The 26645-nt window shown below is 39.7% G+C and overlaps 1 protein-coding gene across 6 annotated transcripts in view; it reads left to right on the plus strand.

The window, feature by feature from the left end:
• Nucleotides 1-26645, plus strand: part of RABGAP1L (RAB GTPase activating protein 1 like) — a 573647-nt gene that overhangs the window by 481218 nt on the left and 65784 nt on the right. Inside the window, exons 1-2 of one of the 6 annotated variants that reach the window (XM_084782443.1) lie at nt 8378-8523; nt 10597-11357. The exons of 3 other annotated variants lie outside the window; for them this stretch is intronic. In XM_084782443.1, coding sequence (XP_084638569.1) covers nt 11247-11357 — 111 coding nt within the window. In that variant the 5' untranslated portion in view covers nt 8378-8523; nt 10597-11246. Of the gene's footprint in view, nt 1-8377; nt 8524-9129; nt 9546-10596; nt 11358-26645 lie in introns of those variants that run through there. 2 more of the 6 variants (XM_084782445.1, XM_084782442.1) reach the window with 2 other exon arrangements.

Here is a 26645-nt window from a genome sequence, read left to right on the forward strand (position 1 = left end):
TGAAATTTAAAATGACTAGTGTAGAAATATTAAATAGAGCACAAGCTATCTCTATCCATAGTGCTAAGGAGAATCTCCACAAAAAAAGTGTGTCTGAGTGTGTGTGGGGGGGGGGGGAGGGGGAAGGAAGGGAGGGAGGGAGGGAGGGAGGGAGGGAGGGAGAAGAGAAGAGAACTTTTGGCTTGTAATGAAGCTCCTCACAAAATGGCTGCCTCCCAATTGTACTTTACAAAGCTGACTCAGGTATTTATAGCTTATTTTCTTTAGTAGAAAAAGCTCCTGGGATATCAGTTTGCATAGTAGATAATTAATTACCCTCAACACATATCATAGATGGATTTTTTAATGGAATGTCTTCAGTAAGTCATTATCTTAACACAAAAAAAGTGTGTGCTTTTTACAGCAATATTAAACTTTAGTAGTTCCAGTAATTATAAATAATAGAATGGTTTATCCACAATTAGCTAATTTGGGGCTCATTTACAAACTGTAATCTTTAAGACCATAAAACTTTTTACATCTCATTTATATTGTCAACCCCGCATAAAAGAACAATGCAGGATAGTGAGCTGCATTTAAAGACATATTTCTAAAATATTATCTGATAGAAATGCGATTCATGGCCTGGAAGTGACAGAATGTTTGCCTAGTGTGCCTGAAGTCTTGGGTTTGATAACTAGCTCAGCACAAAAGAAAGCAAAGGAAAGGAAAAAATGCATATGTGTCTAAGAGTTTACAATAAAAATAATCTTTTAGGGGTTATTTATGTTTAAAAGAGATGAACAGAAATATACTGATTTAAAAGGTAAACAGATGTGTAATCTACTAATATTCAAACAGTTTAATTTTTCTTTTTCTCATCTCTATAACACCACCCATCTTCGTCAATATGTTTCCGCATTGGGCATCATAGCATATGCCTTAATCCCAGTACTTGGGAGGTAAAATAGGAGAGCCAGAAATTCAAGGCCAACCTTCTACAGATATTGAAGTGAGTTTAAGGCCAGACTAGGCTAAATGAGACTCTTTCTCCAAAAAAGAAGAAAAAGATGTTTTAACTTTAATGTACAAATAAGTTATCATTTGCATGAGTGAAGTTGGACTGTTCTTGGCTTTGCCACTGGTATGGTAACCTCTGTTTAACAACCGGGATTGAAGAGATGCCTCGGCAATTGAGAGCACTGCCTGCACTTACAGAGATGGGGCTTCAGTTCACAGCAGCTACATGGCTGCTCAAAACTGTCTAACTTCAGTTCCAGGGGAATCCAATGCCTTCTGAAGATACCAGGCACGCATGTGGTGCACTTACATATATGTAGGGAAAATATTCATACACATAAAATAAAAAATACATCTTTTAAAATTATATACTCTGGACTAGAGATGGCTCAACAGTTATCATCCACCCATAAGAGTGCTAACCTGAGGTGCCCTCCTCTGTCTTCTTTGGGTACTTGCATGCATGTAGTACTTGCATGCATGAACTCAGGGAGGCACACACACACACATACATATAAATAAAAGCTAAAATAATGAATCTTTAAAAGATTTGTATTATTTTTCTTAGCCCATTAAGCAATTGACTGACTCTTAAGCAAACCACAAAACTTTTTTTTAAACACTATCAAGAACCATTCAGTGAATCTACTTCAATCATAATTTTTTGCTGAAGCACAGACTGCTGGAGTGTGCTGTTGATTAGTAACTTGGGAAATGAATGTCTTTCCTGCAGTCTTCCTTTTCTTTGTACTTAGCAATGCCATGTAAATAATATTGGACACATGTGTTTTCAGTTCACATTTTAAGTATATAATGATATACTAAAAGCAAAATAATAAGAGAAAAATATAAAATACAGTTTTGGAACTGTGAAAGTTTGTTTCAGGAAATGGATTGTTAAAAAGTGAATTGAGTGGCTGGAGAGATGGCTCAGCAGGTAAGTGCACTTGTTGATCTTGCAGAGGCCCCAGGTTCAATTACCTGGTTCACATGGTGCTACCTGACCATCCATAATGCCAATTCCAAGGGATCCAATGCTGTCTTCTGATCGCTACATGCACCAAGTACACATGTAATGCACATTCATATATACAGACAAAATATTTACATATAAAATAAAAGGAACAATTTTTTTTTTTTAATTTAAGTACATTAAGAAAAAAAAAAGTAGGTGGTAAGAAGATGCCTCAGTGGTTAAGAACACCGGCTGTTGTTCTGGGTTTGATTCCCAGCACCAACATGGCAGCTCACAACTATTTATAATTCTAGTTCCAGGGGATCTGCCACCCTCTTCTAGCCTCTGTGGGTACTAGGCAAGCATGTGATAGACATACATGCAGACAACGCATATACACACAAATCACATTCAAAACTTGTTTTTTAAAAGAGACTTAATAATAACAACAATAACAATAAAAAAGAGAAACAAAACATGCAAACAAAAACCCCAGCATGGTGATGCATGCCTGTAATACCCGCACTCTGGAGGCTGTGGCAGGAAGCCTGTCAGCTGATCTATAGAACAAGTTCTGGGCCAAGGCTACATATTCAGGGCCATCTATGGATACATATTAAAGTGAATTCAAGGCCAGCCTAGGCTAAATGAGGAAAGAAAGAAAGAAAGAAAGAAAGAAAGAAAGAAAGAAAGAAAGAAAGAAAGAAAGAAAGAAAGGGAGAAAGAAAGAAAGAAAGAAAATGTTTTAACTTTAACTTAATGCTAAGTTGTTGTTCAAATGAGTAAAGTTACATTGTTCTTGGCTTTGCCACTGCATTTTGACTACTGTTTAATCCTGTCTCAAAAACAAAACAAAACCCCAAAACGAACAAACAAAAAACAAAAAGAAATCGAATGACTCTATCTTCTGTCTTGCACTTGTGACAAACCTGATACAGGGAGGAAAAAATCCTGAGCTTTTCTAGTCACACTTAGTTTTTGTTCAGACGCTGACTTACTAGAGCTATGACTTCAAATTACTTGAACTCTTAAGGCAGGTAGCCTCTTAAAGTGAGGACAATGAAAGCAAGACGTATTGTGTGACAGTGAGCACAAATCATGTCACTGGAATTCCCCAGGCCCTCTCCCTTCCTTCCAGGCACCCCTAACCTAATCCATGTTGTCTTTGAAAAGGAGTGAATTAATAGTTTTGTTGCTCAATGCTAAGCTTCTGGGTAAGCTCTGACTCTAAGCTAGCTCACAGGATATTTCTCCAACTCTGAGGTCCAGATGAACAGTGGAAAGCCTCAGTTTATACAATTATAAAGAAGGATAATTTATTTCCACATGAGAGCCCATAGTAATGGTGTTTTTGTTGATCGGGTTATAACAGATGAATATCATTATGCAGCAAATGCTTTCTTTGTTCCTTGTTCTTGTCACAATTGCTCAATTTAATAAAAAGTAATTGATTAAATTCTGCTAGTCTTGTATTCAGGAAACTAGAGAGGATAAGGAACAAGAGACTAATTCCCAGCTGGGCGTTGTGGTGTTGTCTCAAAAAACAAAACAAAACAAAAAGACAGACAGCCACTGACTAACAGCCACTGTGCTGTTACCTTCCACCACCTTTGACCTGTCTCAGTCATTGCTAACAGGGTCATCGGTGTCAGTAGTCTGAATGCTCTTAAATACAGCAATGGCTACAAAGATGAAGATTCTCATGGAGACTGATATAGGATTGATATGCAGTACCTTTTATTTATTTGTCTTTTTGTGTGTTTTTCTTAGCTTAATTTTTAAAAATTAAGATCTAAAGATTATATTTATTGTACTAATGTATACCGTGTGACGTTTTAATACACATAGACATTGTATGTTATTTTTAAATGGCTTTACTGTGGCTGGTCTGGCTTTGGTTCCAGATGCAGCTGGCATGGAACTCATTACATAAACAAGGCTGGTCTTGAACTCACAGAGTGCTAGGATTAAAGTTATATACTACTGTGGCCAGCTACATTGTATGTTTTTTAAATCATGTTAAATATATGGTCTCCTTAAGTATTTATCTTTTTTTTTTTTTTTTTTTTTTTTTTTTTTGAGACAAGGTTTCTCTGTGTAGCCTTGGCTGTCTTGGGCTCTCTTTGTAGACCAAGCTGGCCTCAAACTCACAAAGATCCGGCTGCCTCTCCTTCCCAAGTTCTGGAATTAAAGGCATGTGCCAACATGCCTGGCTCTCTTTTCTATCTTAAATTTTACTCTTTTTTTTTTTTTTTTTTTTTTTTTTGTATGGGTGATTTGTCTGCATGTATCTGTATACCACCTGCATTCAGTGCCCACGGGGGCCAAAAAAGGCCTTTGCATCCCCAGGAACTAGAGTTAGAAATAGTTGTGAACCTCCATGTGGATGCTGGGAATTGAACCAAGGTTCTCTGGAGGTACAACCAGTGGTAACTGCTGAGCATCTCTCCAGTCCCCATTTATCACTTCTTTATGCTGATAATATTTGAAACCTTATTATGGCTTTTTGAAATATATGGTACATAACTCTCTGTTGTCACTCTATTGTGTAGTAGCACCTAGTACCTCTGACTTTTACCTTACTGTAATTTCACATCCATTGAGCAGTTTTTCCCACTCACTGTTGACTCACTGTCCCCAGGGCCTGGGAACCACCAGTCTCCTCTCTGCTTCAGTGAGGTCAGATTTTGTGGATTCCACATACAGGATCACATGGCTTCTTTACTTAGCCAAGAGATATTCTGTTCCACTTTGTGATCACACTAAATATTCTGTTGTGTCCTATGTTCCACATTTTCTTTAGTCATTCATCAGCTGATGGACGTTTCAGTTGATTCCATTCTTGGTCGTTGTGAATAGTGCTGCTCTAAGCAGCCTGTTTTATTCTTTCTGTTCAAAATTGCTTTTGTTATTCAGAATTGTGTGTGTGTGTGTGTGTGTGTGTGTGTGTGTGTGTGTGTGTGTGTGTTTGCATACAAATCTAGTAGAAAAACAAAAACTGGAGAGTGGCCGATTTAATCTTAGCACTGGGAAAGCTGGGGCAGGTGGAGTTTTGAGTTCCAGGCCAGCCTGATCTAAAGTCTGAGTTCCATGATGACCAGGGTACAAAGAGAAACCCTGTCCTGAAAAACCAAAAACCAAACTAAGTCTAGAAATGTTTTTGTCTAGTTCTTCATAGAATGTCATTTGTACCACCCTAGGAACTATGAACATCGAATCTACAGATCTCTGTGAGTATTATGAACGTTTAACAATATTTATCCTTCTAATGTAAGAAAGCTATACACCTTCAATTTTAATTATAAATTATAAAATTAATTATCACTTCTTTAGTTAACTTTAACTTATTGTATACTAGTATTCTAGCTCTTCTAGTTAGGATTTCTATGCCTGTGATAAAACACAGTGACCAAGCAATGGGGAGCCAAGGGTTTATTTCAGCTTACACTGCATGGTCACACCCCATGACAGAGGGGAGTCAGGGAAGGGATTCAGGCTGGAACCTGGGAGCAGGAACTGAAGCCGAGGCCATGGAGGAGTGCTGCTTACTGACTTGCCCCCTCAGGACATACTTAGCACTTTCCCTCAGATAATCCAGTGGCACCTCCCACAGTGAGCTGGGTCCTCTTACATTAATCATTAATCAAGAAAATGCCCAGTAGACTTTGCTCTCAGGCCAATCTTCTGGGGGGCATTCATTCTCTCATCTGAGGTTCTCTATTCTCAGATGACTCTAACTTGTGTCCAATTTACAAAAAACAAAAAAACAAAACAAAACAAAAAAACTTGTCAGCACATACAATTACCATAAGTGAGACTGCTTTCTTGATCTATGTTGAGCATCACTCACTATTGCTATTTAGCAATAGTGCTAATTTTTATATGTTGATCGTCGTGGGGGGTTGGTTCTGGTTTTGGTTTAGGAAGGGAGACATCCAGGCTGGAACCAGTGAGCACCTGATGAAGCCCTATGTTTCCTAGCCTGACCCCTTAGTCCTGTGTGAAAACATGGAATCAGCATGTCACTTAGAGTGGCTTGTTTTGGTTACTAGTAAAGCTTATTAAATCGTTGAATGCTTTAGAAATCAAGGGAAAGTCGTTTGTAAGTAGAAATCCATTGTAGTCTGCTCAAAGAGCTATGGTAGGTCTGAAGTAGCCTTCATTGAGCTATGGTAGGTCTGAAGTAGCCTTCATTGAGCTATGGTAGGTCTGAAGTAGCCTTCATTGGGAATGATGGAAACATCAGTGAAGGCCTAGGATCACCTAGCACATTTGTTGTGGGTTAGGTCAAGTGTAATGTGGATGTGTTTGATATATATTTTGGTGTTTTAATTGAGGTAAAGCTGAATTGTTGGTTAGAGACATTCTTTCCTTCTCTGGACTCTATCTCACCCTTTCTTTGTGGTAAGATGCAAATGAGACAATAGGCTGTCCTGTGAGCCTGTCGGGCAGGTCTTCATGTCCCTGGTTTTCTTTTCTCTCTTAATGCTGTGGGGTTGGGTTTTCTGTTTGCTGAGGTTTTGGGTTTGCTTAGCAATTGCTAGCAAAGATAGGAAAGATAATGCGCTGAATAGCTGGAATTCAGCACAAGAATAATGGTTTTCTTTATCTCTGCATAATTTTAAAGAGAACTAAGGTTTCTCTAACCTCTGTCCTTGTAGTTTTCCACTCAGCTCAGTGACTGTTTGAAATGGTTAGTACTCTGAAGAGCTTCCTTGTTTTTTTCTAGGGTTTTTCACTCACGTTGTTTTTTATATTTTTTGTTCTGGACTCGCGAGGCACTTGGGATTTGTAATGTTTACCCCTAAGTATAGCTAGAAATACTGGAGTTTGGTGATGAACAAAAGAACTCATCCTCTTACCTCTCTGTCTTTCTATATCAGCCCTGTGGTGTTTTATGGTTTAGGAGGTCCCTTAACATGAGTAAGTCCTAAACACCTAATACATGTTTGTACCCCGTTAAAACCAACTGTAAAAGTATGCTTGAAGGTGAGATGAGGCTCACTAGGCAGGAGCAGTGGTTTCGCCATGCCTTTGCCTGTGCCTCTGAGCACTCAGACCTCTGCCCTCTGGGCTTTATTTCTGCCTGGGTTATTCTGTTCTCCTTTCTGTTTGGCCTGATTTCATGGCAGTCATGATGAGCATGTTCAGTAGGTAGAAGCTGAGAAGGGAAGAGTCTTTGCAGCCACTCTCATGAGGTGAGAGGATTTTCTTCTGAGGTGGGATCATTTTTTTTTTTAAGTGTGTTTGCCTCTTGGTGGAAACTGTTGTTTTCACAGTAAAACTTTTGCTGTTGTGTTTGGAGAGAACACAGACTAGAAAAAGGTCATCATTTTTATAGTCAGGTGTTTCCTAATTTTCATTTTGATTGTTCCTGTTTCTAAGTGTGACATTTCAGAATAGATGTTCTTGGAAGGCCAGGATGTGTTAATCAACTCAAACTTATGTAGTGGGAAACAAGTGTGATTTTGTTTTTAAAAGTATAATTTTAGGAAGATGGTCTGGGAGATGACAGCCTCTGCCTCCAGAGTAAATTAGCCCCTCAGTGCACCTTCTTACAACAGCATTTAAAACCATGGTAGGAAACCACTCCAGAATCAAGTCTTTGTTTACACATATGCATTGCATGTAGAAACATCTGTACATACATGTGGGTGAATCATTATGCATGTAGAAAAAGGACTGCGTGAGAAGGAGGAAGATTTTAAAGAGGAGAGAAGGAAAGAGAAAAAAAGAGCAATGGAATAGTGTGACATGAAAGCAAACAACGGAGAGAAGAGACCAGCGGCAGGTGTGGCTGGCAGTGGGGGAGGGGCACAATCAAAGGTAAAGTATAATGGCCTAAGTATGAAACACACCTTCATGAAAACCATTGCTTTGTGTGTTAATTTTTAAAAACTTTGATTAAATCTTAAAATATTAAACCATCTGGAAAACTTTCAAGTTACATTTTAGTTACTCTGGTTTAAGCAGAAAGGCTCTAAACATGTCAAAATTGCTTTTTCATTGAATCCCCTTTTCATGGCAAAAAGACTTGATTTTAGAAGTTAACTAGAAAGTAGACTGCATTTATTGAAGCACGTAGCAACTCTGGGGACTTTGTCAATACCCAGACTTCACGTTACCCTTTGCTTTCTACTCTGATACAGATTAGACAGGCATTCTCTGTTTGACACTCCCCACTGGCACATTTAGTGGAAGGAAATATGACACATTGCTTTTGCTTTTCCTGCATACTGGGGAAACCACTGATCTAGTCTCTCCCTCTCAACTTACATGACCAAGAGGAAACTGAAACCTAGCTAAGTTTACATGGCTTGCCCTGGCATAGAGAGCTAGCTGGTTCCTGTTTGAACTGGGGACTTGTGTTTACCAGGAGTGCCTTGGTTTCTGCTGCTTGTTGCTACACAGCTTCTCTAATTGGTGATGTCCTCAGCGCCTGCTATAATCTTAGGTCACAGGTAATTCTTTACTGTGCTGCCGGTTCTCCTAGTCAGTGGCAGGCTGACTACCCAGAACTGCAGGAACTCAGGAAGATGACCCAGTGGGCTCAGTCCCCCAGTGGGCAGGTGAGTGAGTGTCAAGAAGGACGTCTCGGGAAAGCAAAGAGTTAGTCATGAACACAACAGTTAAGAAAGCAGCTCAAGTTTGTGGGGGGGGGGTTAGCAGACCGATTCAGAGACAGTAGAAAATGCCTTGGAAAAGCAAAAACAAACAAACAGAAAAAAATAGAGGAACAGGGACAAGTTTTTCTTAAGATCATCAGTTTTCAAAGAGCATGCTTTTTGTGTACATAAAGAAAAAACTTAATTTCCTCCCAAGATCCAGAAGCATATTTAAGAAATATTTAAGAACAGCAAATATAGAAAGGAGGAGGAGATTAGAAATCCTAGTTAGTTGTTGCTCAAGAAAATCTAAGCACTAAGGTGGAGAAAAAAGCCACTGTGGATTTAGAAATGAGATGTCAATAATACGCTAGTCTTTGTGGCTATTAGAAGATTCTTGAAGGAAGTATGTTAAGAGTTTATAGGATTGTTTATCTGAGAAAATTACCCACCATTTATGTAAAGTTAAAACTATTTTACAACCTTCAGTGTTCTTCTAAACCTATATTTGCACATGTATTCTGATACCTTACCCTTATTAATTTAATATGTAGATCTTTAAAGTGCTGCATTCTATTGTTTTCCCCCCATATGCTTTTCTTCTGGGGGGATTTAAGTGTTCTTAACCAAGAAGATTACCTATTGTTTCACAAAAGGTGCTCTGACTGGGCACAGAGGGGACTGCTCAAATGAGGTTATAATTCCTGTTTGCCCCTGGGCGGTTGCCAGCACAAAGAAAGGCATGATGGGAAGTAGTTTGGTTACCTTTCACAACAGGTGTCTTTGTCAGTGCACCTATTCAGATATCAGAGTGTGGAAGCCGTGAGTCACTGCAGGAAGGCAAGTACGAAAGCAAGTGCTCTGGCTTTCAGATCTAGGGAGGCACGCTGCAAGATAAATCTCAAGTCTTCTGCGCTAATGAATATATGAAGATGTTTGCAGTATCTTTAAAATACTACTGAAAAGATAAAAAAGGAATTTAAAAGGTATGGCCCTCCTGGGTGATTCATGATGCCTTGGGTCCTGATTATCATTTAATTTTTACTTGGCTAGTCATTTTTAGAATAACTGTGCTGGAGAATTCTTAATGAAAATAATGCTGTAAACAAGGCTGCATTGTTGAGGGTGGGGGGAGGGAGTAAAATGCTTTACTGGCTCCTGTAAGGATCAAGCACAGCTTGAAGCTGTTTTAATCTCGAAAATTTATTTAAGATATTTCATTTTCTGTTTAAGTAAGCCTATTAGACTTGGTTCCTAGCCGGGAAGTGTGCCCTCTGTGAGCAGGCACTTTCACTACAGAACTACTGAAGCTTCAGAACTCCCCAGGTCATGTTGAAATGGCACAGGATACCAGTTAAGTAACCATGCCAACCTGTAGAACAGGAAAACTTTTCAGGAAAATGGATACTAGATTCCATTCTGAGTTTGTTCACCCATTTTCTCACAAGCCAGTGAACTCAGATAACAAAGTCCTGGTATGGCGATGAAGCCGAAGGACTATAGCACATAGCAGGATTTCTTTTTACTTTAAACAGATGATACCAAACTGATGTCTTATACTAACAAAATATACTTCTTGGTCCTGTGGTACCATTCACTCAGTGCAGATACAGGAAGAGCAGGTAACAGGCTTTGGAGAAACTGTACCTGTCTCCTGTTTTCTTTGTCCAGTGCTGTGCCCAATGTAATAAGCATGTGTTACATATCTTAGTGGTTGAGGGAACTTTCATTCTTACCATCTCCAGCTGTCCTCCCAAACCACGTGTGGTAGCTAAGGGACAGATAGTTTGTGACTCTTTGCTGGTTTCAAGTAATTAAAAGAAACCTGGAACTAAATATAAAAGGAGTAAGAATATTTATCAAGGGGTAGAAAAACAGTTTATGAATGAAGCCCTATGTTTCTTCCAGAATCACTTCGGATATTTGCATTTTTAATGGGAGAAAGGAAAATAATTATCAACTGCTATTGCTGTCCCAAATGAATTGTTTCTTTTTTTATATATATATTTTGGTATCTTTTTTGTTTTCTTTTAACAGACCTACTCAGAAGGGAAAAGCATTCTTTTTTCCCCTGCTTCAGACTTCAGGAGATAAATTTTTAACTGCACTGAGATATCTATAAATTCTGAGAAATAAAAATGGTTTATCATCTTTTTATTTTCTAAGAATAACAAAAAATAAGCACTGATTGCTTTAAGAAAAATCTACTCTTCTTCCAAGAAGAATCTTCATATAAATAACACTGAAGTAAGAAGAGGAGCTATTGGAAAATCTTTTCATTACCAAAGACATAATATAAATCAACTCTTGTTTTGGGGAAACTTTCATATAGGATATTTCTAGTAAGGAAATGTCTCTTTGTTTCTATTGTTTGAAGTTTAAAGAAGATTCCCAAACCTGAATTTCTCCTGGGTTGTGTTGAGACTGCAGGTGTTTATGGTGTGTACTTCCTGCTTAGATAAGCTGCCTCCTGAGTTTTCCACTGGGGGTGAACTGCTAGGCAAGCCTGTGATAGCAGCTGCCTTTTCTTTTTTTCCCTCCTCTCTTTCTCTTTGGATTTTGACACCCAACCCCTGGATCTCAAGTGGGTGTGTGCACTGGCACTGAGCTGCCGTGGGAGTTTTTCCCTGGATAGTCTGGTCTGGAGCTGGGCAGCAACTGCTGCTGTAGAGAAGCCAGCAGGCAAGATGATGGAAGAAGTCTCCATTCTGGTAGCCTATGATGCCCATGTTTTCAGCCAGCTGCATGATGAAGACTTCCTCACTAGCCTTGTGGCCATCAGCAAGCCCAAGTCCATGGTAGGTGGCGCCTTGCACACTACACTGGGGCTTCTGTTTCTGTAACAAGATGGTCACGTTGCATAGCAAGGGAGGGGCAGGCCCTTGTGCTGTGAGTGGAAGCTCCACTGTTGACTGTGCGACAGGCTACCGTGAGGTCTGCAGGCTTTCAGTGATTTTGTTTCATAAATAGTGTAATATGTCAGTAGTATGTTTTGAATACTGCTGTAGTGTTAGGCTGAGAAGAATTTTATAATGCCAAATACTTTGCTTTGTCTTTGTGTATGAGTGTTAGGTGAAACTAGCTTCAGTTTCATATATTCTGTTCAGTCTCTTTGAAGTAGAACATTTCTTTCAGTGGGCCTTATCATCTTTGTAAAGTGAACTATCTAGAAGTCAAATAGCTGTTAGGTCTTAAATTTGCTTCAAGAAGAACTAGAACAAATGAACGTCGTGGAAAATTTTAAGTTGTGGTGTAATATTTGTAGGGTTTTTCTTTTCTACTTTCTTGTCTCGGCGTGTGCATTCTGGCATGATAGAAAAATACATTCTTAGAGCATTTGTTGTTGCCTCTATCTCTGTGCTGGCCAGTGAGGCTCACGCGGTGATCCTTGTCTGTAAGCAAAGGCTCCTAACTGTGCCTGTGCTGTTGCCTTCCTTGCAGTGCCTCGCCGTGCTCATCGCAGCAGCAGAGCTATCATTACAGTTAGCCCACCAGTATGAGAACCCACTTCTCTGTTTTAAGGCACAGGGAACATTAAAATCACAGTTTAGTAGGGTTTTTCCAAGTTGTCAATTACCGTGAAAAAGATAAGGGGACAAATGCTTGATTGAGTTAAGGAGACTTAAAAGGTCTTATCAACTAGATGTAATGTTTCCACAGTTGTTTAGCTGCCGACCTGAGTGAAGGATAAAAAAAAATTCATATAATTGGAGAGGAGGAAATGACATTGATTAGTTATTTAATGATATTAATGGGTTTATTTAAATTTTTTATCACAATGTGATTCTGTGAAATAGTAACTTAGTTACTATTATCTATTACTAAGTTATGAGTTAATTATCTGAATAGGTTCTAGAGGACCCAGTAAAGCCATTCCGTGTTGTAGAAAGAAGTTGGTGCTTTTGATAATAGCATCCAGATGAGAGTGCATAGGGCTTCATTAGATTCTTCACTCCCATCATGTTTACTAAATGCAGCTTAAAAAATAGGTGGTTGAAAGCAAAACCAAAACTATAATATACTTTTACATGGGTTTATTAAGAGATTCATTTGGCCAATTACATGTTTTATTAATATAGACACAATTTCTATGCTTTACTTTGCTTTCTAGATTTACTTATTTTATTCTATGTGTGTGTGTGTTGTATGTATCTGTCTGCATGTATGTCTGTGTGCCATGGATGTGTCTGGTGCTTGGAGAGGTCATTAAAGGGCATTGGATCCGCTGGAACTGGACTTATGGATGGGTGTGAGTCAGCATGTGGTGCTGGAAACCAAGCCTGGGTCCTCTGGAAAAACCACAAATGCTCTTAACCGATGAGCTATCTCTCCAGTCCCACAGTTTCTATTTTTATAACTATATACATTTTGTGAAGTTTATTGCCTACTGAAATATATATGTTGAGTCAGGATAAGAAAATCCTAAACATTTAAACTTCATTAGGTCCATTAATTTCATAATAGTCCATCAGAGATTTTTCTCATTTCTTTGTGATGGTTTTTCCAAGAACCTCTCAGAGTCTAAGCTGACTCTTCAAAACTTACAGGAGTGTTTTCCAGACCAAAAGAAAGAAGAAATAAAACCAGATGTGGGTGCAGGTATAGCTCAGTGCCAGGGTATCCAACTGTCATGTTAGCCACCCTGGCTTTGGTCCCCAGCACCACAAAGGTAAGCAGTCAGACAGCCAGCAGAAGTGCAGTGGCAGAGTGTAAGTAGAGAGAGCACAGGAGCTGAAGAGATGAACAGCCCCTGAGCCACAGGGAGCATCTCACCGATCAGTAAAGATGAACACTGTTTGGAGGAGGGAAGGGCATGAAGGAAAGAAAAACTGGAAACGTGAATGACTGCATGACTGAATCTTAATGTGCTTTCCAAGAATTATGTCCATTTGTAGAAAGTTTATGTATACTTGATGTAGAATTTGATTACTGCTATGGATAGTTTCATATAAAAGGCATATAACACTGCTTTGATACCAAACTTTTAAACAAAAATTGTATTTTAGCCAGACATGTTGGCACATGACTTTAATCCCAGTATAGAGGAAGTAGAGACAGGCTTTAATATAAGTTCAAGGCTAGCCTCATCGACACAGTAAGTTCTCGGCCAGGAGGGCTGCACAGTGAGACCCTGTCTCAAAAATAAAACACACAAAAAGTTACATTTAATTTATTTATTGTTTGAGGGGTGATGCATGTAGAGATCGCAGGACCGCTTTGGGAGTGACTTCTCTTCCTCGTCCCTGTAGGCTCTGGGGATCACTCAGGTCACTCAGTTTGGAGGCCAGTGCCTTTACCCACTCAGCCATTTTGCCAGCCCTATACCAAACTTTTCAGTAGTTTAGATACCAAGTGCTTATTACACAACTTCCTAAAGACAGTTAAATTTCTTTATTAGATGTGAAATTGAAGATAAGCTTTCATAGATAATGACTTGATTTTGGTTTGTCTAGAAAACCTAAAATGAAATTGTTCTAGGACACAGTGTTCACCATTTGCTCTTGGTTCTACATCCCATATTGGTTTTTTGGTTTTGTTTTTGTTTGGTTTTGTTGTTGTTGTTGTTGTGCTTTGTTTGAGATGAACCCTCAAAATCATGAAAGAAATCCTTAGGCTTTCTATAGTATGAAGCAGAATGCCTCCCAATTTGAGTTATGGCTATGCTGATAAGCAGGTGACATCCTTATTATCTTATAGGACACTCTTTCAGATGGGTTGGCCTTTTTGAAGGAGGTTTAGATGCTTAATGTAGGAGTGGGCATTTTTCTGTAATTGAGGTTTTTTTTTTTTTGTAAGAGGAAATATGTTGATTCCTTGAATGTAAAAATGTCTGATTCTAAGATATGGACACTGAACCTTTTCTTACTTACAAGTATGTACATAGACATACACCCACACACACCACACACATACATACATACACACAACCACATACATCAAAGGATAACCTGTGGGAGTTAGCTCTCTTTTTTTTTATTACATGGGTCCTGAGAATCAAATACAGGCTATCAGGAGCTGGCAACAGACACCTGCCGAGCCTTCTTACTTACCTCTGAAGGTGAATAGGTAGGGAGGTGGGTGAGTAAGTGGGTGGAATGAAAATTTGAAAGTTAACTAGCTTGTATTTAGAAACAAAATCATACCATCAGTCCCCCTATGTATATATAAGTCTTTTAACTTAGCTGAGATGCTTATAGAAACACTTGAGGCACTCTAAAGGCTGCCCAGCCTCTTCCACCTCTGCCTTTTCCAATTCTTTGCAGGCTTTCTTTTTTGGTGCAGTCTTGCTTGTTGCCCTTGAACTCTTGAGCTCAAGTAAATTATCCTTTCAGTAGCTGGAACTGCAGGTCTGCATCACTACTGTATCCAGCTTCAGCTATTTATAACTGCCTGGTATAAATGCAGGGGAAAGCCACACCTGGTACATTTATCATGCTCCAGGGAAGCTTTTGAATATGTATTTAAATCCAAAATGCATGATCTCATGTTTAAATAGTAAATAAGACTAATAGCTAATGCATACTATAATAGACACAATATTTCAGGTTAAATGTCAATTTATATTCTGCTCAATTATTTCAACTTTCTAATTTATTCACTTTTTTAAAAAAGTGTTTTGAGACACTGTTACCTTAGCTGTCCTGGACTCACTTTGTAGACCAGGCTGGCCTCAAACTCAAAGAGATCTGCCTGCCTCTGCCTCCCAAGTGCTGGGATGAAAGGTGTGTGACACCACACCCAGCTCAACTTTCTAATTTATTATTAAGTGGCTAGGAAAGGAGTGTTGCTTTCAGATGTATGATAATAAAAGCTAATAAAATTAGCTGTCTTTAATGTTTGTTTTGATACAGTGTTGTGAGTGCAAGTAGAATGTCCACCCTTCAAAGCCCTTCCCCCAGTCTAATAAGAGAAAGGACCAAAGTCAGTATTTATGAGACTCCTGTTAGATACTATAGATAGAAACAACTAAAAAAATGATTGCCACTGTTGAGTAGCGAGGAAGAAGCCTTCAGAGTAAGGCTAAACAGTAAGTTTGGCTTTGGAGGCTGGCCATGAGTTTGCTAGGCAAGGAAGGGTCGGGTAGTACCTTTGTGAGAAGGGGCACAGCTCCTGCAAAGTCTGAAAGGCTGATGACTGTTCAAAGCACGTTATTTTGGGGGAGAAAAATGAAGATGAAGAAAGGATCTTTTATGGCCGCTCAGGATGAGCTAGAACTTACTGTGTTGTCTAGGCGGCCTTGAGCTTGTAGCAGTTCTCCTACTTCAACCTCCTGAGTGCTGGGATTACATGTATTGTCCATCATACCTGACTTTGTTAGGATACTTTGAAGTTATAGGTCTTTCAGGCTAAGGATATAGTTTATCCAGTAGATGGTCTGCTATACAAGCAAGAGGACCTGAGTTCAGTCCCCAGCAAGTATATAAAAAGGCAGATGTGGGGGTATATGCTTAAAATCCCAACACCGGGGGACAGATAAGAGGATCTTGTGTAGTTGACAAGAGCCTAATTAGCAAGCTCTAGGTCCCAGGGAGAGACCTTGTCCCAAAAAGCAAGTGGACAGTAATACTTGAGGTTGGTGTTGACTTCTGGACTCCATGTGTAGTCTTGTACAGGAATACATGCACACAGTTAAAATCATTGTATTTCTGTGATGATCAAAGAAAAGCACTTGTAAAGAAGTCAACCCAGTGATAACTCTTACCAAATACCTCCGTTCTGGGAAAGGGGTCCATTCTGAGTTCCTGAAGGAGGTCTAAAGGAAGGAGTGAGCTGAGTAGATAAGGTTGGTGTGGGTGTAGAAGGAGGAGAGGGTGCATATGATAGGAGAAAGGGACTGTGGAGTTGCCCTGCTTGACTAGGGGATCAGTTCTATGGGAAATTGGAAGCTTTCTACCCTGAAGATTGTGTAGAAGAGCGACGCTTGAACTCAGATGGCTGGAAGGCCATGTGGAACCAATAGTCGGGAGTGTGTCTGAGCCACTATCTACTGAGCAGATGGGCTCAGTTACATAGGCAATAATGCGGCAAAGATGGCCAGGCAAGGACCACATGGCCCAAGGGGGAAAATGCAAAGGCAATAGATAAATGCAGGTGAAATTGTTGATGAGTGTCTGAACAATTGGCCATGGTAGCATGAGTCAGAGATTAGTCCACACTTGTTCATATTAGTTCTTATGGTGGATAGGTACAGTCATACTACTTAGAAAAACATGATTGCTCCATATGAAAAGAATAACTGATTGGAACAGGTTGAAATTACTACAAGATTGCCATGGTGTTAGAATAGGAAAGTTAGATACTGTCCTAGTTTGCTTTCTGTTGCTGTGATAAACACCGTGACCAGAAGGAACTCAGGAAGACTAGGACTTACTTCATCTCACAGTAATGCTCCATCATTCAGGAAACTCAGGGCAGGAACTCAAGGCAATAACTGAAGCAGAACCCATGGAGGAGCTTCATGTACTGGCTTGCTTCATTGACTTGCTCAGCCTATTTTCTTGTACCACCCAGGACCTCCAGCCCAGGAATTGTGTCCCCACTGTGAGCTGGGCCCGCCCATATCAGTCATTAATCAATAAGACGCTATACTCACTTGCCTACCAGCCAAGCTGATGGACGCATTTTCTCAGCTGAGGTTTCCTTTTCCCAGGTGACCTGGCTTGTGTCAAGGTGGAAAAACATAAAAAGCAAAAACTAACCCAAAATAGATACCAAAACTATAATAAGGAAAAGATGACCCATTTTGGCTTTACCATGTCTCACATCTTGAAATTTAATATTGTTCTATCTCTAAAGGAGACTTGATTGATCAGTGGTTAACCTTGACCTTTAACAAAAGCCACTTCATCTAACACAGGCAATTCTATGTTGGGTCTGGATAGATACTCTTAACTGACAGTTACCAAAATAGTACTAGACCAGCAACGGAAGGGGCCTCTTTCAAGGAACTACTGTTTCCTCTGTTCTATAGATGGGAGATGATGGTAAGCATTCTGCAGTTTCTTCCCCCTTAGTGGTTTGGCACATGGACTATTACATCAAGCAAGCCAAATTAAGAAGAAAAAGAATCAAAGCAATTCTATATGCTAGAGATGAAGAAAACATCAGTGCACTTACTTCTGAATCATCACTGAATAAACATTTCCAATATTGATTAGAATCAAATATTCTAAGGCCAACTAAGACTCTTTCATACTTAAATTGCTTATTGAACATACTTTATTCTCATTGTCGTTTATCATATTCGTATCTTGCACTCTTCATCAATTTCAAATTAGTCCAGAGAACCAAATCTTTCCCCTTTTGATTTATCAACTTTGATGAGTTAAGGTTCTTAGAATCCTAACAGTAGAATCCTGTATTATTTGAAGCAAAAAAAGTAATTTGTTGCATAGATGCCAAGGTATGTCCTTCTTGAAATGCAAGGGCAAACTTTGAGGTAGGCGGTGATGCTGGGCCTGGTCTTATGATGGCAAGCATCTTGCATCTCTTGCCATTTAATTAACTTTTTCCTTTACATCTACTTTATTTCTCCCTCTGTCCCTGAGTTCTCCAGCTTCCACATTCCTGGGACAGAATACTGCTGTCATGCAGCATCTAGATTTATAGCTCTATCATACACTGAGCAATATTGCTGCTGTTGACTCATGTATCTGTGTGCCTTTGGCGAAAAACTGATTCTGTAAAGTCAGGTAAGTTGAGATGACACAGAGCCATGAGTACATGACTGGGCGTAGCAGCAGTAGTCTCAATAGCTCCAGTTAGACACAGTATAAGACCCATCATATGGTGAATGTCTAAACACACAGCAGCATATCCATGGAGTGGAGTACAAATACCAATTATAGAAGAATGAAACACCGATACTTGTACAGCATAGATGAAATTGACAAACATGCAACTAATGAAAGGAATCAGTGGCAAAAGACTAAATACTAGATGATTGCTGACACTGAAGATGAGATTTTGAAAATGTGTAGTGAAGATAGGTATTCTGTATATTTTGTATATACTTAAATTTTTTCTTTATCATAAATTTTTTAAAGTTCCTAGCTACTTTCTGTTGATATTTCCAAAACACTGAATCTATTTCAGTCTTAACCTCTACTAGTCATTTTGCCTCACACTGCTTTCTTGGCACTTTTCTCTGTCTCTCTCTGTCTCCTTCTCTCTGTCTCTCTGTCTCTCTGTCTCTCTTTCTCTCTTTCTCTCTCTCTCTCTCTCTCCCTCTCCCTCTCCCTCTCCCTCTCCCTCTCCCTCTCCCTCTCCCTCTCCCTCTCTCTCTCTTTCTCTCTTTCCTGGCTTGTAACACTCCCATGAGTACATACATGGGGTATGCTGTGCTCCCCATCTCAGCAAAGCGTTCCTGCTCTGCCAGCTCTCTTTCTCAACATTGCCTTCCCTCAGCTTCCTCTTTCACTGAGCTTTTCCCAAAGATGAAACATGTGCACTTTCAGATACCATCTACCCCCTCCCTTTCAGTTCAGCTGTCTTCTATATCTGCTTAGACACTCTGTGGTTTGCGTTCCACATAACTTCTTCTACACTTCAGAGATTTTTTTTTTTTAATGAAACCCGGGATGGCTTTGAATTCATTGTGTAGCAGAAGAAGACCTTGAGCCCAAGTCCTCTTGCCTTTACTTATATCCAGTACTGATGTTATCAGTGTGGAACACCACACCAGGTTTATAAGGTGCTAGGGAAGAAACTCAGATCCTGTGCATTTTAGGCAAGTATTCTACCAACTGCGCTATGTCCTCAGTCCTTGCACCGGGCATTTTCTCAATGCAATAACTTGAATATTGCTTTTAGAATTATTTTTAAAAGCTTTTTATAATGACAGTATGTGTTTCTAAAAACATAGCCCTAATAATAATAATACCTATCTATGCTAAATGTTTTGCTACCTTCTATTTTATATATGTTAACTGTCTGTTTCACTCCCCCATTCCTTCTAGTGTGTGAATCTTTTTATTTAGAGATTTTCATACATACCTATCATTGTACTATACTAATATTCCACCAACTTCCATTCCTTTTCTTTTCCATCTGCACAGGGAGGAAAACAATGTTTGTCTTCCTGAATCTGGTTTATTATTATATTTAGCATGATGATATCCAGCTCTATCAATTTTTCTGTTATTTTTTCTGAAACTTTCAAGTGAATTGGCCCTTTACTTTCCTATCCCCTTTGAAAGTAATTATGAACAGAAACCTAGCCAATGAAGCTCTAAGGTCCCAACACTGTTGTTCCAACATGATCTCTATAGTACAGGGATTCTCAGTAGTTGTGAAGCCATAGAGTTCTTTGGCAGTCTGGTTGAGTCCGTTGGGCCTTGGGCAGGAAAATATTTTCAAATGTAGAAAGTACTCAAGGCTAGGAAACTAATGATATTGTAATAAACTGGTCAATATTTATAGTATTTATTGGTGACCACTTACAAATAATACAGTATATTCTTACCTACATTTATAACTGAAAACTGATAAATTCAATTAAAGGTTCAGTGGAATAGTTTTTTTTTTCTACCTTAGCCCAAGGACCTCCTCCCCCTGTATATGCTCATAGGGTATCAAGTCTCTTCTTGGTAGCCTGCTATCCTTCCTCTGAGTGCCACCAGGCCTCCTCATCCAGGGAATGTGGTCAAATATGGGACATTAGAGTTCATGTGAAAGTCAGTCCCCACTCTCCACTCAACTGTGGAGAATGTCCTGTCCATTGGCTAGATCTGGGTAGGGAAATAGAAGGATCCAGAGGGTCCTAGAAACCTACAAGAAGAACATTATAATGAGCGGATCTGGGCCCAAGGGTTCTTCTCAAACTATGGCCCAGCAGTAAGCTTCAAACCCCTACCTACATTTAGTGAAGTTATTTTTAAATAACTTTCCCTCTTTTTCTATTCTTAGATCTGTGTATCTAATGTGGACTCACATTAGAATGTAGCTGTGTGCTTAGCTCTTGGCTGTTAAGAAGGTAATGCAGCAGTTACTTGTATTACACACTTATTTTGTTAGTGGTTCATTTACCCTCCTCCTGTGTAGCACATAACACTGTGTTGAATGTTCAAAGACTTTGAAGCAGATAACAATCTAGCTGGGTGGACAGCAGTGCAAGCAACTGAGCTGATGATGTGAACAGTACTAGAGATGTAAGTGATCTTGCCCATTTGCTCCTGAACATTTAGGCGCCCCCTGAAATGAGATATTCTTCCTGCCTTCCTAAGTTATGTGCTGAAATTCATTTTCCATGTGGGTTGTTTTTTTTATCCCCTGACTCTGTCTAACAGTCGTTCCTGGCAGTGTTAGCAGGCAGTGTTTCTAGTGAAAGGGACGGCAAGCTGCATAGTGGAACCCTGTGCCAAAGAAACAGCATTTAGCCAATATCCATTAGGCTAAATTGTTCTCTGTCAAAATTGCACTAACGAATATAGCTACCAGTAATGGTTTTCATGCCTACTTCAGTTCTGAGCATTATTTATATTTATTTTTTGATTTTTCAAGACAGGGTTTCTCTGTGTAGTCCTGGCTGTCCTTAAACTCAATCTGTAGAGCAAGCTGTCTTTGAACTCATAGATCTTTCTGCTTCTGTCTCCTGAATGCTGGGATTAAGGTGTGTGCCACCACTGGCCAGCATTTCTGAACATTATTTTAAAGGAAAAAAAATCAAATCATCAGGATATTAGGAAGAAAAGTATTCTAGACAGAAAGAATATGGGTGGCGGTGATGGCGCACACCTTTAATCCCAGAACTCAGGAGGCAGAGACAGGCAGATCTCTGTGAATTTGAGGCTAGCCTGGTCTACAGGGTGAATTCCAGTACAGCCAGGGCTACACAGGAGGCAGAGGCAGGCGGATCTCTGTGAGTTCAAGGCTAACCTGGTCTATAAAGTGAGTCCAAGATAGCCATGGCGACACAGAGAAACCCTTCTTGAAAAACCAAAAATAAAAAATAAAAAGAGCCCTGACCCATATGCCTCTATAAATGTTGGTACAACTGCTCGTGGGAATCTGGACAGTGAGAATCTATACTTGTCCTAAATATGCATATGCCTTACAAGACATAAAGGAGGATTCCATCTTTTTGTTTCTTTGTTTGGGGTTTTGGGGGCTGTTTGAGACAGGGTTTCTCTGTGTGGCCTTGGCTGTTCTGGACTCACTTTGTAGACCAGGCTGGCCTCAAACTCACAGAAATCCACCTGCCTCTGCTTCCCAGAGTGCTGGGATTACAAGTGCACGCCACCACACCCAGCGGATGAGTCCATCTTAATTGTCTTTAAGAACCTACTGCAAACCCTTAGAGTGTTTCAGTGTATGCACTTTTTGTTTTGTAAACACTTCCGGAGCAAAGTACTTCCTACTCTGGACAACAGCACAGAATGCAGGGAAGGATGTGAAGTTTCATGGATTCAGACTTTGTTGTTCAGACTCAAAAGTCCCTTTCTGGAATAATCTTAATGTTGTTAACAGCCAAGTGCTCCATTTGAAGTCTGTTGGAACAGTTGGCGGCACATCCTTCCCCAGGCTGTCCTTAGAGTGTAGAGGTAACAATATGTGCACGGCAGTGGTGTCCTGCCTGAGCATATGCACCCCCTGTTAGAGAAGCGCACTGAGGCACCTGCCAGTCTTTTCTTCTTCCATTTGTATCGTAAGGTGTGCAGTGAGGAGAGGATGTGGTAGAGCACAGGTCTGGAGTGCACACTCTCAGCTGTCTATTACTGTACTACTCCAAGCTAATAGATGATGACAATTTTAATGATTTGAATTTTCACATTTTCAAGGCAGTGTGAGGACTACATAATATGTAATAAGCGTGAGGAATCAGGATAGCTCTTCTAAATAGTCAGAGTGTGACCCCAAACTCTGTAGAGTGCGCCAGCGCAGTAGTCACAGTTACATTAATCCAATTCCTTCATATAAAAGGATCATTTTTTATTGCTACTGCCTAAAAGGTGCAAATTACTTTTCTTCTTGAACGTAGACTGCTCAGCTTCCTTCTTTTAAATACATCTCCTGCTTAAAGCATTAATGTCATCTGTAAATGTGTAATACAAATTGCCATTGAGTTAAACTCTTCAAAGATTTGAGCAATAACGTATAACCTTGAGAAATAAGGTATAACCTGTCTCTGAAGTTCGGTACATGAGTAGTAAATGTTTTAATGAACAGCTTTCACAGTGATGAGAATGGTACAGAGAAGAGAATATGAGAGTGGGTAAAAAAAAAAGTCTGTATCTATTTTACCGATGACTGAGTTGGTTGAACTGTCAGAGGTTCATTCTTCCCCTGAGACTTACCTTACAGCGTATTCACCTTCTTCCTGATTTGTGGGTCTCTTCTTACCTGTTGGCCATCAGCCCAAGAAGGCAGAAGGAGCAGAAACTGAGGCTCAGAGCTCAGAAATGACCTCCTGGAACCATTTCAGGGAGATAGGTCAACTTCACCGGGGAGAACAAAGGCCGTATGATCCTTGAGGAGTGGGTGAGGGGTTTCCAAGCATAGGTACACAACATTGAGTGGACAAGGCACTTCAAGGATGCGTGATCTGCATTTAGCAGCACGCTCCTATCATATGAAGGGGAACACAGTACCTAATTGTCCTATAGGCCCAGTGAGGGGCGAGCTAGCAGGGAGCTGTGTCAAGAGCCATATATCAGATGTGATTAGGGACATCTATGTCTAAAGACACTCTGCAGATGAGGTCTGGCAGAGAGCCGGAGGCCCTGCTGGGGACCAGGAGACCTCCATCTAGCAGACTGGGCTATCCGGATTGGGAGGACTGCAACCTCAAACAACAGGGTCTTATTATTAAGACTGAAGCTTGGGGTCTGGAGAGATGCCTCAGTGGGTAAAGGTGCTTGCCACCAAGCCTGATGGTCTGAATTCAATTCCATAATGGAAGTATTGAACCAGTTCACACAGGTTGTCCTACCTCCATGCAGACAGCAATACCCATACATGTGTACATGTGTGTGGGGACACATATACAATAATAAAAATGTAATACGATTTTTTTTGTTAAAGAATAAAAATAAAACTTAGAGTACCGCATTGCGTACAAATGAGGGCTATTGAAACAACACCCAGGTTGTCTGGCAGACTCCCACCAAAAGACAAGTGCTTTTTCTCCATCCTTATCAGGCTAACATGTGACAGACGTTCTACTAAATTGGGTAAATAAGTAATTGAGATAAGTGACAGAAAATTACTTATTTTGTTAACTTCCTATTAAACTGTTCTGTCAACTCTCAGTGGGACTTAACAAAATATTGGAAGTGTTTCGATTTCAGTACTTCTTTTGGCCAAGTAGTATTATATTATGTAAACATATATATTATTTATTCGTTCATTCCCTGAAAAGCATCTAGATTAATCTCATATCTTGACTATTGTGGCTAGTGCTGCAATAAATATGGGGGTGCAAGTGTCATTTGCGCATTACTATAAATATTTCATCTCTTTTGAGTGTATACTCGGTAGCAGTATTGCTGGATCACATGGTAGCTCCATCTTTAGTTTTGGGAAACCTCGGCTCTGTTTTCCGTAACGACCGCACCAAATCTCATGCCGAGCAGCAGTGTGTGAGAGCTCCTTGTTCTCCAGCTCCTTGCCTGCGTTTGCTGTTTTTCTCCTTCTTGATAATAGCCATTCTCACTGCGATTTTCTTGTGCATTTCTCTGATGATTGGTGAGATTGAGCATCTTGACAGCACTACATGTACAGAATGAAAAGAGGAGCCCGTTCTGCGTGTTTAGCCTGCATAGTAACCACATGAGAGAGGACGTTTTGAAAACGATGTATACGTAACTTCACGGTCCCAGTGTGGGAAGCAGTGGGAGCAGGGTTTGGGCAGAGGCTGTCAGGCTGTGGGTCTGTGCTGTTTATCCTTATTCCAAACGCATAGCAATTGTGCATTGCACTCATGCATTGGATACTATATTCAATATCCCTTTATTATGTAGCACTTTGACATTCAGAATCTGGACATTATTACTTTTCAGCAGTTTCTCAAAAGGTGATAAGGTAGATGTCAAACTTATAACTATAATTTCCTGGATTGTTGAAGCATGGCTGCTGAAAATGAATATTGTTTTTTAAATTTGCTTATTTTTATTTTATGTGCATTGGTGTCTGACTGCACCTATGTCTGTGTGACTGTGTCAAATCCTCTGGAACTGGAGTTGCAGACAGTTGTGAGCTGCCATATGGGTTCTGGGAATTGAACCCAGGTCCTCTGGAAGAGCAGTCAGTGCCCTTAACCACTGAGCCATCTCTCCAACCCAGTATATATTGTTTTAATGATGATTGCCATTGTTACCAAATTGGTATTAGTTTTCTTTAGCATATTTGAATAGCAAAATAACTGAACTTGTCCAGACTTCAAAAGCTCTTTGTAGCTGTGTCTGGAAAAGAATCTCTGTTCTATAGCAACATGCTTATAGTGACTGTAGTGTGGCATGCTTCTTTTTCAGTCTTACAAGCTTAAAAAACTGAAATGTAAACCTGCCCCTCACTCTGGTTTTTCAACACAGGATTTTTCTGTGAAGCCCTGACTGTCCTGTAACTTGCTCTGTGAACCAGGCTAGCCTCAAACTCACAGAGATCTGCCTGCCTTGGCCTCCCAAGTGCTGGGATTAAAGCTGTGCACCACTACTGCCCAGTGAAACTTAAGCTTTTTAATAGTATTTATCATTTACCTTGTTCAGTGATGCGTTAATGAGAAGAGTAAAGACAATAGTGAGGTCCATTTACACCTCCTGCCTTCATGAGGTTTATGATTTTTAGCAGTCCTTTTGGGTTTGGTTTGGTTTGGTTTGGGGGGGAGGTTGGTGTTTTGGGACAAGATTTTTCTGTGTAGTCTTGGCTGTCCTGGACTCATTCTGTAGACCAGTCTGGCCTCAGACTCACAGAGATCCACCTGCCTCTACCTCCTTGAGTGCTAGGATTATAGTTATGCACCACCGTGCTCGAATTTTAGCAGTCTTGATATTGAATGTTTTATTATGACACAGCTTTTTTCAGTTCTGCTGTGAATTTGAGTAGTCATTGACCAGTGTTAGGTGTATATATAGTAGGGTCACTGGAAAGGAAATGTTTGTGTAGGACGTGGAGGAAGAGATTTCTGAGCAACTGATTAACATCCCTAAACTGAAAACCCAAAGTATAAAATCCAAAACTTTCCAAATACTGACATGTCATTAACAGTGGAAGATTCCATTCCTGGTCTACTGTGATGGGTGGCAATCAAAACAGTTACATTTTTAAAATACATTATAAATTAATAAAAATACAGTACATGTATAAAGTATATGTGAAATAGAAATGAATATTACATTTAGGCTTGCATCCTATCCCCAAGATATCTTATTTTATGTGCCCAAATATTCCAAAAGAAGAAGAAGAAGAAGAAGGAGGAGGAGGAGGAGGAGGAGGAGGAGGAGGAGGAGGAGGAGAAGAAGAAGAAGACTCCAAAATATGAAGGATTTGTGGTCCAGACATTTTTGGGGATAAAGAATATTCAGTTTATAAAACCATATAGTACTGAGTGTATGTGGATTTAAAAAGATCAATTTTTTGTAGCTGAGGCCTGTAGGATGATGTTATGTTGATAGAAGACGCTGCACTCATAGGAATGGTATCTGTCTATAGACTCTCATTTCAGAGAAAGTGGCCATGCAGTTAATTTGGCAGGCAACTCTAAAATGCTTTGTTTAATGGGGATGTTTAAAAGGTTACCATTATAGGAGATTTGAGATGATTAAAAGCAAAGCAATTTTGATCAGATATGTACATACAATTTTCCAAGGCTTTAAGATAGGATACAGCAATATATAAAAATTTGATGTTTCCACATAGTCACTGTTTGAATGGATAGGATAAAGCTGTTATATTGACTAAAGAGTCACTTTCATTGGAGAAAATCTGGGTTTAAAATTCTATATCAAGTTAATTAATGAATCACTTCTCATATTACTAAATGATATTTCTATGATGGCTTATATCAGAGATTGTGGATTTTAATTTTTCTATAAAGGATGTCATATAGTAGAAAACCAAAACTTTGTTCGTGTTAAGTGAGCTAGCTATAC

Source organism: Acomys minous (genome assembly GCF_964271855.1).
Source record: "Acomys minous genome assembly, chromosome: 1".
In the NCBI taxonomy this organism is placed as follows: Eukaryota; Metazoa; Chordata; class Mammalia; order Rodentia; family Muridae; genus Acomys; species Acomys minous.